At 38.0% G+C, this 12,411-nt stretch overlaps 1 protein-coding gene across 8 annotated transcripts in view; it reads right to left on the reverse strand.

Annotated features, from left to right (window-relative positions):
- The window catches only part of RABGAP1L (RAB GTPase activating protein 1 like), a 177,737-nt gene that overhangs the window by 36,428 nt on the left and 128,898 nt on the right, over positions 1-12,411 (reverse strand). For all 8 annotated transcript variants that reach the window (XM_042466392.1, XM_042466395.1, XM_042466400.1 and 5 more), the window contains one exon: positions 57-149. In XM_042466392.1, coding sequence (XP_042322326.1) covers positions 57-149 — 93 coding nt within the window. The remainder of the gene's footprint in view (positions 1-56; positions 150-12,411) is intronic.

The following is a 12,411-nucleotide window of genomic DNA, read 5'->3' on the forward strand; positions in this document are numbered from 1 at the left end:
ATGGTCCTGGAATTGAACCAATGGAAAGTGTGTAAATACCTTGCACCGCTCATTACCTTGTATCTGTCCAGAGGGTCTTCCTGCTGCAGCTGATTCTCCCGCATCATTTGATACTCTCGCTCATATTTCTTCAACTTCTTTGTTGGCACCTACGGAGGATAAACATACAGCACAAGCAGTATTAAAAGAACACTCAGAATAAGGGGACCAATTGTTTCATAAATACACACAGCTCAAACAGCTCAAACCATTCTTTATTGAACTCCAGCAATTCAGTGGATCAGGGATGCTTTAGTTGCTGAGATGTCTCTGCAATGTATGCAACTCATATATGAGCAAGGAAAGCAACATGGATGTAGGACGGAAAATTAATTGGAACAGGACCTACAGCAAAGTGACCTCTAGCTTCTTTCACAAGAGTATCTGGTGCTCAAGGCTGAAAATTACCCAGGACAGAAGCAGGCAAAAGGGCAAACTTATAGGGAGACAGGCTAAAGATAAGCTACTTGAACAGAGCAATAGTTTGGTGTGCAGCTGGAAAAACAGATGGCTTCTTCAATAACAAATTGCCCAGAATGGGGAAGTTGGCAGGCCCATGATCCAGTGACAAACTAACCAGGAACTTGCCCGTGGCATCAAACTGGCCCTCAAAAATCAGTTAGGGTCTCAGGCCAGGAGTCTGTCTTATACTACTTGCTTTCTTTTCTAGAGGCAGGCAGCAGGGGACTAATGCCTTATCTGCAGCCATTTGCTGTTATCATATACAGGAACACATGAGTTAACAAAGTCTCTGACAAAGAAGCCTCTTAACAGTCTTTTTGTTGTCATAATCCTAGCTTCCCACTTGTTCTTTGTTTAGCTGGAAATTTTTCAGCAGTGCTGGAATTGGCGGAATAGTGAAGGAGGCTACAGATTTTTGGTGCCATGTTCCAACAGTATGTCTGCAGTAAACAGTGCAATAAAGCTTGAGGAGGCAAAGAATGGGATTCTACTCTAGTTGATCCTTATGCAGCCGTATGTGTCTGTCTTTAACAGGCAAGGTGAGCAGGGGCTGCTTCTATAATCCCTTACTGAGCATGCATGCACAGTAAACACAAAATAAAGAGAAAAAAGAAGAGAGCTGATAAGCCTGCCTCACCAGCTACCACCAGCCTGTTGCATAGATCTATAAATGTGGCCATCAAAATGGAAATCACAAGCAAAGTGGAGGCTGGTGAACGAAAAAATTATCTGTGGCTGCATTTTGGAAGAAGCCTTCAGGAAATCTCTAGAAGGTTCAATATGTTTTTGTTTCCTTATGCAAGGTTTACCTGACCTGATTGTTTTGGTTCACACATATATCTTGTACATTCTGGATAAAAAGTGTGCTGAAACATGTTGAATTGCCCTTCTTTTCTGTGGTGCAGGAACCTATCATTAGTCTTCCCATGTTATCTGTACCTCTGGTACCAAATTTATTGTTAATGACATAATGCTCATCAATGCATCTACTTCATTAACTGAGATATGTCTGTATTAGGCTAACTTCTATAGAGGTGGGATACAATATATATATATATATATATATATATATATATATATATATATATAATAGTAGTAGTACTAAATATAATGTCAAAAACTAATGCCAGCAATTTCTCTTGGAGAGAGGGATTTTGAATCAAGATCAAGAGAAATAATAGTGCCACTGTATTCTGCTCTGGTCAGGCCCCACCTGGAATATTGTGTCCAGTTCTGGGCACCACAATTCAAAAAGGACATTGAGAAACTGGAGCGTGTCCAGAGGAGGGCGACTAAAATGGTGAAAGGTCTGGAAACCTTGCCCTATGAGGAACGACTCAGGGAACTGGGGATGTTTAGCCTGGAGAAGAGAAGGTTAAGAGGTGATATGATAGCCCTGTTTAAATATTTGAAGGGATGTCATATTGAGGAGGGAGCAAGCTTGTTTTCTGCTGCTCCAGAGAACAGGACCCGGAACAATGGATGCAAGCTACAGGAAAAGAGATTCCAGCTCAACATTAGGAGGAACTTGCTGACAGTAAGGGCTGTTTGACAGTGGAACACACTCCCTCGGAGTGTAGTGGAGCCTCCTTCCTTGGAGGTCTTTAAGCAGAGACTAGATGGCCATCTGCTGGGGATGCTTTGATTTGGATTTCCTGCATGGCAGGGGGTTGGACTGGATGGCCCGTGCGGTCTCTTCCAACTCTATGATTCTATGATTCTATGAATGCTGTCCAGATCTTGTGCTTCCTGTTTCAAATGACTTGAAATGACTGCTTCAAAAGAAATGATAATTTCTTCTAAGCACAGTGTGGAATGTGCAGTTATTAGCAAAAAAAGGAAATGGAACATATAAGCACAGCAATACTAGGGGTGAGCGAGCACACAGCAATGAAATATTTTGAGTCAGATAACTATACAGTATACTACTCAGGAAAGGAACAAGGAAGACAAAAAGGGGTGGCGTTAATAGTGACGATAGATAAAGCAAGATCAGTCAAAGAATATAACACAAAGTCAAACTGAAGCATGCCAGTATGATGACATAGATGACATACCAATGGAATGGCTACAATTCACAGAGACAGAATCAATTTTAGTACTAAAACAAATATGGAAAACAAAACAGATTGGAAACTATCAATATACATTTCCATCCCTAAAAAAGAGAGACACAATAGATTGCAGTAATTACAGGACCACTTGCATTAATTTCCCATGCAAGCAAAGTCATGCTGAAAATTCTTCAGTAAATGCTTCTACCATATAGGACAAGCTGGTTTCAGGAAAGCAAGAGGCACTAGGGATCAGACTGCAAACATACGATAGATAATGGAATGCACCAGGGAATTCCAGAAAAAAATAAGTATGAGCTTTATAGACTACAGAAAAACATTTTGCTAAATAGATCATGAAAAATTATGGCTTGCTCTTAAAGAAATGGGTGGGTATACCATCACATTTGATTGTCCTGATGCCAGAGAGAGAGATTGTCTTGATCCATAACCTGTACTCAGGACAAGAGGCTATTGTTGGAACATAATACAGAGAAACAGAGTGGTTTTCAGAGACAAAGGGGTCAGATAAGGCTACATTCTAACACCCTATTTGTTCAACTTGGATGGAGAAAACATACACAGAGCATGTTTATAATCAAAGGAAAGAGGGGTGAAGATCACAGGAAAGAATATCAACAATCTAATATATGCAGATTACATCATGCGGCTAGCAGAATACATCAAACCACTTGAAACAATTACTAAAGAAAGTCTGAGAGGAAAGTGCCAAGGCAAGTTAACTGTTGAACATTAACAAAACAAAAATAATAACCATGGAGGGTTTATATAAAATCAATATACATGATGAGGAAATTGAAACAGTTAAAGACTTCCCATATATTGGATCAATTTTGATGAAAACAGAGATTGTAGTCAAGAAATCACAAGAAGACTAGGACTGGGAAGGGCAGCTATGAGGAAAGAAATAGAAAAATCCTAAAGGGAAAAGACAGAAAGTTGAACACTAAAGTTAGGATGAACCATTATACTTCTCATCAGCATGTATGGATATGAGAACTGGATAGTGAAGAAAACTGATAGAAAGAAAATTAACTTTTTTTAGATGTAGTGCTGGAGAAGAATGCTGAGGATACCATGGATGGCCAAAAAGACAAAAAATGAGTCCTAGAACAGATCAGACTGGAACTTTCCTTGGAAGCCAAGATGACTAAACTAAAGTTGTAATACTTTGGCCCCATCATGAAAAGGCAGGACTCACTAGAAAAAACAATAATGCTAGGAAAGGTGGGCAGTAGGAAGAGAAAGAAACTGCATACCAGATAGATAGACTCAATCAAGGAGGCCACAGCCCTCAGCCTGTGGGATCTTGGCAGAGCAGTTAAGGACAGAGGGGTCTTGGCAGTGTCTCATTCATGGGGTCATGATAAGTCAAAGTCAACTGTCTCAAAAGCATTTAACAACATATAATAAAATGAAAGGTGGAAACCTTTCTTCAACAGATGCTTATTAATTAATTTACACCCCACCTTTCTCCCAATATAAGACCCAAAGTGGCATGAAAATGTGATTTTTTTTCATATCTTTCAAATTTATAGGAAGAACACTTCAAGTTAAAGAATGTTTCATTAGTTGAATCCGCTTTAAAGAAAAGCAGTGGTGTATCTAGGACATATTTTCTCTCTGTTTTATATTTGTGGTTTTTCAAACCCTCATTACACAGCCAAAATCAGTTTTGAAGAACAGAGTTAAGGCACATCAGAGTACCTTCTGTTCCCTATACAATCTTTGCACTTGGGAAACAGCAGACATCCAGCCTGGTAAGTTGCTAGGATACCTCTCTGCAAGTGCTTATCTTGTATTCTCTGATGCTTTACCATTGCTGTTCTATCAACAGAACCAAGATAACATTAGGTGGCACAGCGGGAAAAGCATGAGCCAGTCAACAAATCAGTATCAAGACAACATGAGATGCAGACTATACAGGTAGTGATAGGCCTGTTACAGACTGCCAAAATAAAGCTGCTTCGGGTCTCTTTGGAGGTATGCTGTTTAAATGATGCATGCATCCTAAGAATCAGAAAGCTGCACTCCAGTACTTAGGAATGGAGTGTGGCTTTGGCACAACCTCTGAACTCTTAGGACCCATGCATCATTTAAACAGCATACCTCCAAAGAGACCCAAAGTAGCTTTATTTTGGCAGTCTGTAACAGGCCATAGAAACCATGAATTTGGGTATTGAGGAAAGAGCAAGTAAAATAATATATACACATTAAAATGCTTTTTAAAAAGCTTTCCACTTTTAAGTATCACATTACATAATTGTGAAAGGCTCATATTAAATGGTATGTACACATGTAGTTATGAGGTGGATTTTGTATGAGTGTTCATGTTTGTGTTAGTAGTTTAGTTCTACTAAAGAGACAGGAAACTGCACAGCTTTCTTCAGCTTTCTTTAAAACAAGCAAACAAATATTTCCATTCTACTTGTTAATGTTATCTGTAGTAAATCCATATAAAATGGTGACATATATTTCCCTTCCCTCTCTCAAATAAAAGATTTTAGACTTACTTTATTTAACCTGCATTCTGTATGCAGTTAATTGGGACCTGATGTTATGACAACAGTTAGGATCACATACAGCTGACCAGCTCATGTTCCAAGTTATTAATTTATCAGTTTGTTCCACTTAACAACCAGTTTTTTTACACAGGATGCGCCAATTAATACAGTTGTCCCTCCCTTTTCATGGCCTTGGGATCCGCAACCTTGCTCTTCGCAGATGGTGAACAGGGAGGGAACAAAATGGTGTGTGCACCTGAGGCACGTATGGCCATTAAAATGCATGGGACTTCAATATTGGCGCGTTTTCACATTTGGGGTGAGTCAGTTCCGAAACGGATCGTCCACAAATTGGAAGGGACAGCCATATAGGTAAAAGAGAGACAACACACCTTCACAATTCACAATTATATTTTTGGATCAGACGCAAAAGTCACATATAAAAACTGCTACATGTTTTTGGATGTCTGTCTCCTGTTCTCAATGAAACAGCAATACTACTAACATCTCTAGAGAGATACCTTGTCAGTTGTCACAGTGCATTAGGCTCAAAGCTACACAAATAAGGACTCTATTCAAAGGAGAGGGAAAAGCCAAAGTGAAATTTCAATAGCAAACAATAGACCTATTCATTCCCCTTATTAAGAGACAAGAAATCTAATCTGGAGAACTAATATGCTGGATGAGACACAGATGAAAATCTAAACAACCTTTTCGAGAACAGTTATTTAATCAAAATCACTATGTCACTACAGGACTTGTCAAAGAGCAAGTCCAATATTAAGATCAATTCATACCTAAATGTAGTCTAGAATCTGCCCCCCCCCCAGATCTGGGAATGCAAGAGACCAAAGGGGTCCCTATGCCTAAACATTGTGAGAGACAACATTCAGCTGGCCATAAAGTTTCCATGTTCAACAGCACTATGAGCAGTATGAAAAGATGACAGAAGAAAATTGCTTCTGTACCACCACAGTTAAAACATCAATTGTCCATCACTCTGTGACTGCAAGGTAACCAAATATGCTAGGTCACTTTTTAAAACTATTGATGAGCTGTGACATGGGTTTTAATAAACATTATACTACATGCTGTAGTGTCCATATCCTAAATGTAATTTGAAAGACTGCTTTGCAACCATTATGTTTAATTTTAAAGTAACCTTAATGTCTCAAGAAGATGGCAATGGCAAACCCTTCTGAGAAAATCTGCCAAGAAACACCCATGATAGCTTTACCTTAGGGTCACCATAAGTCAGAAATGACTTGAAGGCACACAACAAACAAAGCTACAGTTCTAGCTACCTTTGCTTACTACAGGATATTTAACTGTGGTTACATAAGGTACAGATCCATTAATTAACTGGACACCATTTTCATGATTCACAAATTATTTATAAATTATTTATATATTATTTATATTTAAATATTCATAAATTATTTATAAACACCTCAGAGAGATGTGATGGTCTAAACCAAAAAAGGAAAATAAACTGGAGGGGAAATCATGTTCCTGGGATCTGGGAAGGCGAGGAGAGGAAAATTCCCCATCCACAGGCCTTCACATCTTTAGTCCTTCCATCTTTTTAATCACACTGAATGTCAGCATAACAATGGCAAGGGGTGAAGGAGTGAGTTCTCTGTCTTCCCTTAGAGACCCTGTCTCCTGCTGGCCTTGGAATGCACTGACATCTGTGTTCTGTTTAGTGGTCATACTAGTGCAACAACAAAATCAAACCCAGGAATTGATGTGTGCAAGTGTGCACGCATGCAGCCAAACATGCTCAGAGAGCACATATAACATCTCAGATTTTAATAATCATTGTGTTAGGAAAACTTTGTTAAGAATATGGAACAAATATAAAACATGATTAAATCTCAAAATGCCGTTATGGGTCTTGGCATTTGAAGCTCTTTACAGAAGAAAAATGGTATTTAGAGATTAATGGGTAACTTAATCAAGATCGTCTAAAAATTTATGGAGATCATTATAGAAAGAAAACAAGTGAAGAACTGGAATTGGACTAAAGTTAGAATCATCCAGGCCATTGTACCCCATCACCATGCACAGATATGAGAACTGGACAATGAAGAAAGCAGATAAGAAGAAATTTGATTTATTTGAGGGAGTGTGCTAGAGAATAGCACTATGGATACCATGGATGGCCCAAAACAAAAATAAATGGGTCCTCAAACAGATCAAGCCTGAAATCTCCCTGGAAGCCAAGATGGTCAAACTGAGGCTGCCATATTTTGGCCATATCATGAGAAGGCATGACTCATTAGAAAATACAATGATGTTAGGAAAGGTGGAGGGAAGCAGAAAGAAAGGAAGACTGCATGCTAGATGGAAAGACTCAATTAGGGAGGTCACAGGTCTGAATTTACATGACCTAAGCAGAGCAGTGGAAGACATGGGAGCTTGAAGATGTCTCATCTATAGGGTCACCATGAACTGGGGTCGACTTGAAGACATTTAACAACAGACATTATCTCCATTTAAGATAATGGCAATTTAATAGTTTACTTCTCTCTTATTTTAGTACACAATTATTCTAAAATAAAACTATTTGATTAATTTTTTAAGTTACCCTAACTTTATGGTGGCTTGTTATTCAAACAACAACTATTACTATATGCAGACTGAAATCTACAAAAGCTCATGCTGCCAACTTCTTTATTTCAATTAGTCTCACAGGTGCTACAAGATCTCTCTACATACTGATTCTACAGACTAACATGGCTATATCTTTGAACTACTTCTACAGACTAGGTACAGAATCTGTAATGTGTTGCAATGTATTTTCATAATCTAATAGGTGTACCCCTGTTCAGGATTCCAGTCAGTCAGTCAGCTCTGTCTTTTTCTTGATTTCAAACAGGTGTTCAGCATTACTTGGATACAGAGCCTGCTCACTTCTCACTTGGCTGTTCTGTTCTAATGGGCTATACTGTTGCATTAGATTTAGATATAATTGTTTTATTTGTACATTTCGTAAACCTCAGGGGTCCCACCAGTATACTTCCTCTTTATTTTATGGGACTCTAATTTTTGCTATGTTTCTGTCACCATCCAGCACATGAGTTCATGGAACAGAAGGAATGGTTGACTATCAGAACATCGTTCTGCACTAGTTTTTTGTGGGTTTTTCAGGCTATGTGGCCATGTTCTAGAAGAGTTCTTCTAGAACATGGCCACATAGCCTGAAAAACCCACAAAAACTATGGATGCCGGACATGAAAGCCTTCAACTTCACATCATTCTGCACTGTTAATGTCTAATTATGAATTATGTATATTAGAGTCTGGGCCTCTCATTTTTTTTCTTTCTCAAACAGGGACTCACCATGAAGGACATGGACTGGACTCGGAGAAAATGTGTTTTTAGCTTTATTCCCCCCCTCCCCTGGTGTGAACTAATCAATTATTTTTTTCTATTTTATTGCTGTATTTATTTCACTAATTTGTTACTTTGTTTATTTAGGATGGAAATTGAATTAGTATAATGTTTTAGTATTAAATGTGTTTCAGTGAGTCCATAAATGATCTAAAATGCTCAACTGGTCTAGTTTTCTTTTGTTCTGGTATACAGTTATTTTAAATGCAGAACTGTTTGATGAACTGAATTTGTTTCAGTTACCTTGGGTTTATGATGCATTATTAAATGGAAAGGTAACTGACTGTTGCATTTAAATCCTAAGGAAAGGAAGTCATTATTTTAAATAGTTCCAAAAAAGTGAACCCCAAAAGAAAAAGGGCCATTGTGAACAGTATCAGCTCCTGAGGATTTAGACCCTTAACCTCAAGAGAACTGAGCCATTCACACTTTTTTTTGAAGGAAGACATTCACAGCTCCGCACCAATTCAGAAGCAGTTCAGTGTTCCCACTACATTTACCACAATCAAATCTCTTTATGCCATTTTAACCCTGTTGCTGTTCACATTTGCCACCGAATCAATTTAAAATGGAAGCGTTTCCATTTCTGAGAACAATGCACCGTGATCCAAATTGATTCAGTAGCGTGATCACACTACCAAAGATGCCAATCCCATCAGGCCTCCCCCAAAGGAACTGCGCCCTTCCCAGAAGGCATCTGGCTCCATCCTCCACTCCCTTCTCCTTTTGTGTCATGTCTTCTTAGATTGTAAGCCTGAGGGCAGGGAACCGTCTAATTAAAAGATTGTATGTACAGTGCTGTGTAAATTTACAGTGCTATATAAATAAAGTTTAATAATAATAATAATAATAATAATAATAATAATAATAATATCATTGTGGCTCTTTAAAAAAACGCTAAGGGCTCCGGTGCCAAATGCACCGGTTTAAGTGGGCTTTTCAGTTGCTTCCCCGCTGACACCAGGTTATTTGTGGAGGAAAATCCTTCAAAGAAATCTGCGTGTGCTCCAAATAATTTACAGTTTGGTTATACACTAGCTACAATACAACAACAACAATAATAATAAATTTATTTATACACCGCCTCTCCAATGAGATCGAGGTGGCTTACAACAATATTAAAACATTAAAATAAAATACAATGCCCCATAAATTCACCCACCCACAATAATCAATAAATCACAGCAATAAACAATAACAATAAAACAACACAGTTAAGATTATTAAAATGGACAAAACAGGGTAGTCAGTGGGAGGCAACTGAGATGCTAATCTGGGAAGGCCTGTCATAGCCTCATAGCCAAAACAGTTTGTGTGTGTACAGAATCAAGCGTGTTTCACGCGAACTCTCTGAGCCAGAAAACACAGTGAAATAAAACTAAACTAAAGCAAGATAAAATAAAACAAAATGTGCACATCTCATTATATATTTCCTGAAATGAGTGTAATTCCAGTGCATGTCCAATGAATGAATTTTCAACTTCCTCCAAATGGGGCAAAACTGCTTGCTATCAGGACATCACATTTGTTTCACTGGTTCTTAAGTCGCTGATAATCAGCATGGGACATTTTTTGCTCCAATTATGTTGGATTATCTAAACCAAAAAAAAAAAAGTATCCCAGCAGCAAAAAATGTCTTTATGTCCCAGACATTTTTTGTTTGCAGGCAAAATGCACCCTGCACATGGCATATGTCTGAAATTGGGAAAGCTGTTTACCATTATGAAGGTAACTATGTTGAAGAATACCTACTTTGTAGGTCTACTTTTGTGTGGCTTCTTGTGAACTAAAATGTGATGTTCTAATACAAGAAGATTAACAAGACCTTCCTAAGACATTCCTGCAATTATTATCCGAAACATACACAAGGCAAAGGGGTAGGACAAAAACAGAGGTTTCAACTATGAGTGATAATTTGGCATAAACCAGACTAAACGGACATTTGTATATACTGGAACAAATACAGTAGGGAAATATCAAATAAGTAACAGTAACATAACTAGGAAGCAATGAAATCACATTTCAGAAATAAGGCGATGACTGAAAAAAAGGGTCCTTGTTAACAAGTTAACATTTTCAAATTATTTTTCAAAGTTGTTTTTAAAGGCCATACTAAGGTATTTTTAGAGGCATTCTGACAGGAATCTTTCAGGTTTAATGCCATTCTTTTCTCGATCCTAAATTGTGGTGGTGGTGGCTGTTTTTTAAAGGAGTAGAAAGTAACAAGAAACTTGAGTTACCTTTAAACACTATATGGAATAATAGTGTTGATCACTACAATGAGAAATGGGAATGAGTTCCTTCTCAAAAATAACTTTATAACCTCTGAACAAATATGTAGTAAATCTTGTGTGAAACACTGGCATAAATTTGCAAGTGCCTGCTGAGTGAGAAGGGGGCTACTTCCGGCCACTGCTCAATCGCCTGCTTTAACAAGCTGAAGCGAACACAGTATCAGCTGGCTTCCTTGTCACCATCATTTAGGCCTTGTCACTGCTACTGAAGCTTTGAGGTTCCATACAGAAAGCAATGTACATACTCCACACAGAGAAGAATGTGTTTTCATAACTTCACTGGGTCTTTATATCTAAAAGTACCCTTAAATGACACCTCTGCCTCCTCCATTCACATCTGTGTGTGGATGGAGAGAAGAATCAGAATATATGTATGGAGAGGAAATTTTACATGGAAGGCAAATAGGTAGCAAGCAGCAGGCAGAGTGAGTTGGGAGAGGTGGGGGAAGCTTCCCGTAAGAAAATAGACAAGGAAGTGGGAAGGAGGGGATGAGAGCAAGAGCACTGAAAACATAGGTTAAATATTTCCAGTTCATCTGTATTTAAATATGGATACTGATAATTTTCAGATATATAGAGATATAGATATAGATCTGTCTATAATCAAGTCGTGTTTCCTGCATTTCAGTAAAATAGCCAAAATAGCCCTCAACCAACAGCATTTGTGTTAGACATTCTACTATATGAATAATTCAGAAATCAGTTTTGCTCCTGACAGTGCACAAATATCATGGCACAACATCCACAAAAATTAGCTGGAATGACAGATTGTTCTGGGAAAACCACATCATAAAATACCCTGGTACGCCATACTGTTTCATAAATTATTTCATATCATATGTATGAATACATGTATACAGTTAATGGTCAGTGGGATTTTTTTATTTTTATTTTTTTGAGGCAGCTATGGGTCTAATCTATCCCACACAGAGACCTATTAACTCTAACAGATTCAGTAATAAACTTTAACAAGTAGAGAGTATATTAACAGCAGATTACATTGCCTTATTCCACTTAAATTGAGGGTTAAACTCCCCAAGAGCAAATCCACTAATTAGCCAAGCAGCTCTTCAGTGTATTTATTTATTTGATTTATTTCCCACCTTTCTCCCAAAGTAGGAATCAAAGCAGCTCAAATGGCACAACAGCCATTCTGTATGTACCTTTGTTAATTATATGGCATGTTGACATCCCTGTCTCTGCTGGAAATCCACCTTTTCCTAGAAGCTTAATGCCTCCATTTCCAAATCAAACATAGCATAAATATGTTTAAGTGAAATCACTTTTCTCTTTCCCTTGTCTCTCTTTCCCCTGTCTTATATAGCAAACGTAAAATAAAAATAAGGGGAAGATGTTCTTGTGCAAATTATGCTTACTAGTCATACAAGTTAAGCAAAGCCAGGCCAGGCCAATCTCATGTAAGAACAGCTGCCTTGAGGCATCATCAGAGTCTCTATTAGTTTAGCAAAACCAAGGATGTACAGGATCATTAAAGTACATGGTTATTCTCACAGGTGCTTGACAAAGAAAAATCCATGTAAGAACATGAAAGGTTTTACAATGGCCTGTTACAGACTGCCAAAATAAAGCTGCTTCGGGTCTCTTTGGAGGTATGCTATTTATTTTTATTTATTTTTAATT

This window comes from Sceloporus undulatus, chromosome 4 (genome assembly GCF_019175285.1).
Source record: "Sceloporus undulatus isolate JIND9_A2432 ecotype Alabama chromosome 4, SceUnd_v1.1, whole genome shotgun sequence".
Classification (NCBI taxonomy): domain Eukaryota; kingdom Metazoa; phylum Chordata; class Lepidosauria; order Squamata; family Phrynosomatidae; genus Sceloporus; species Sceloporus undulatus.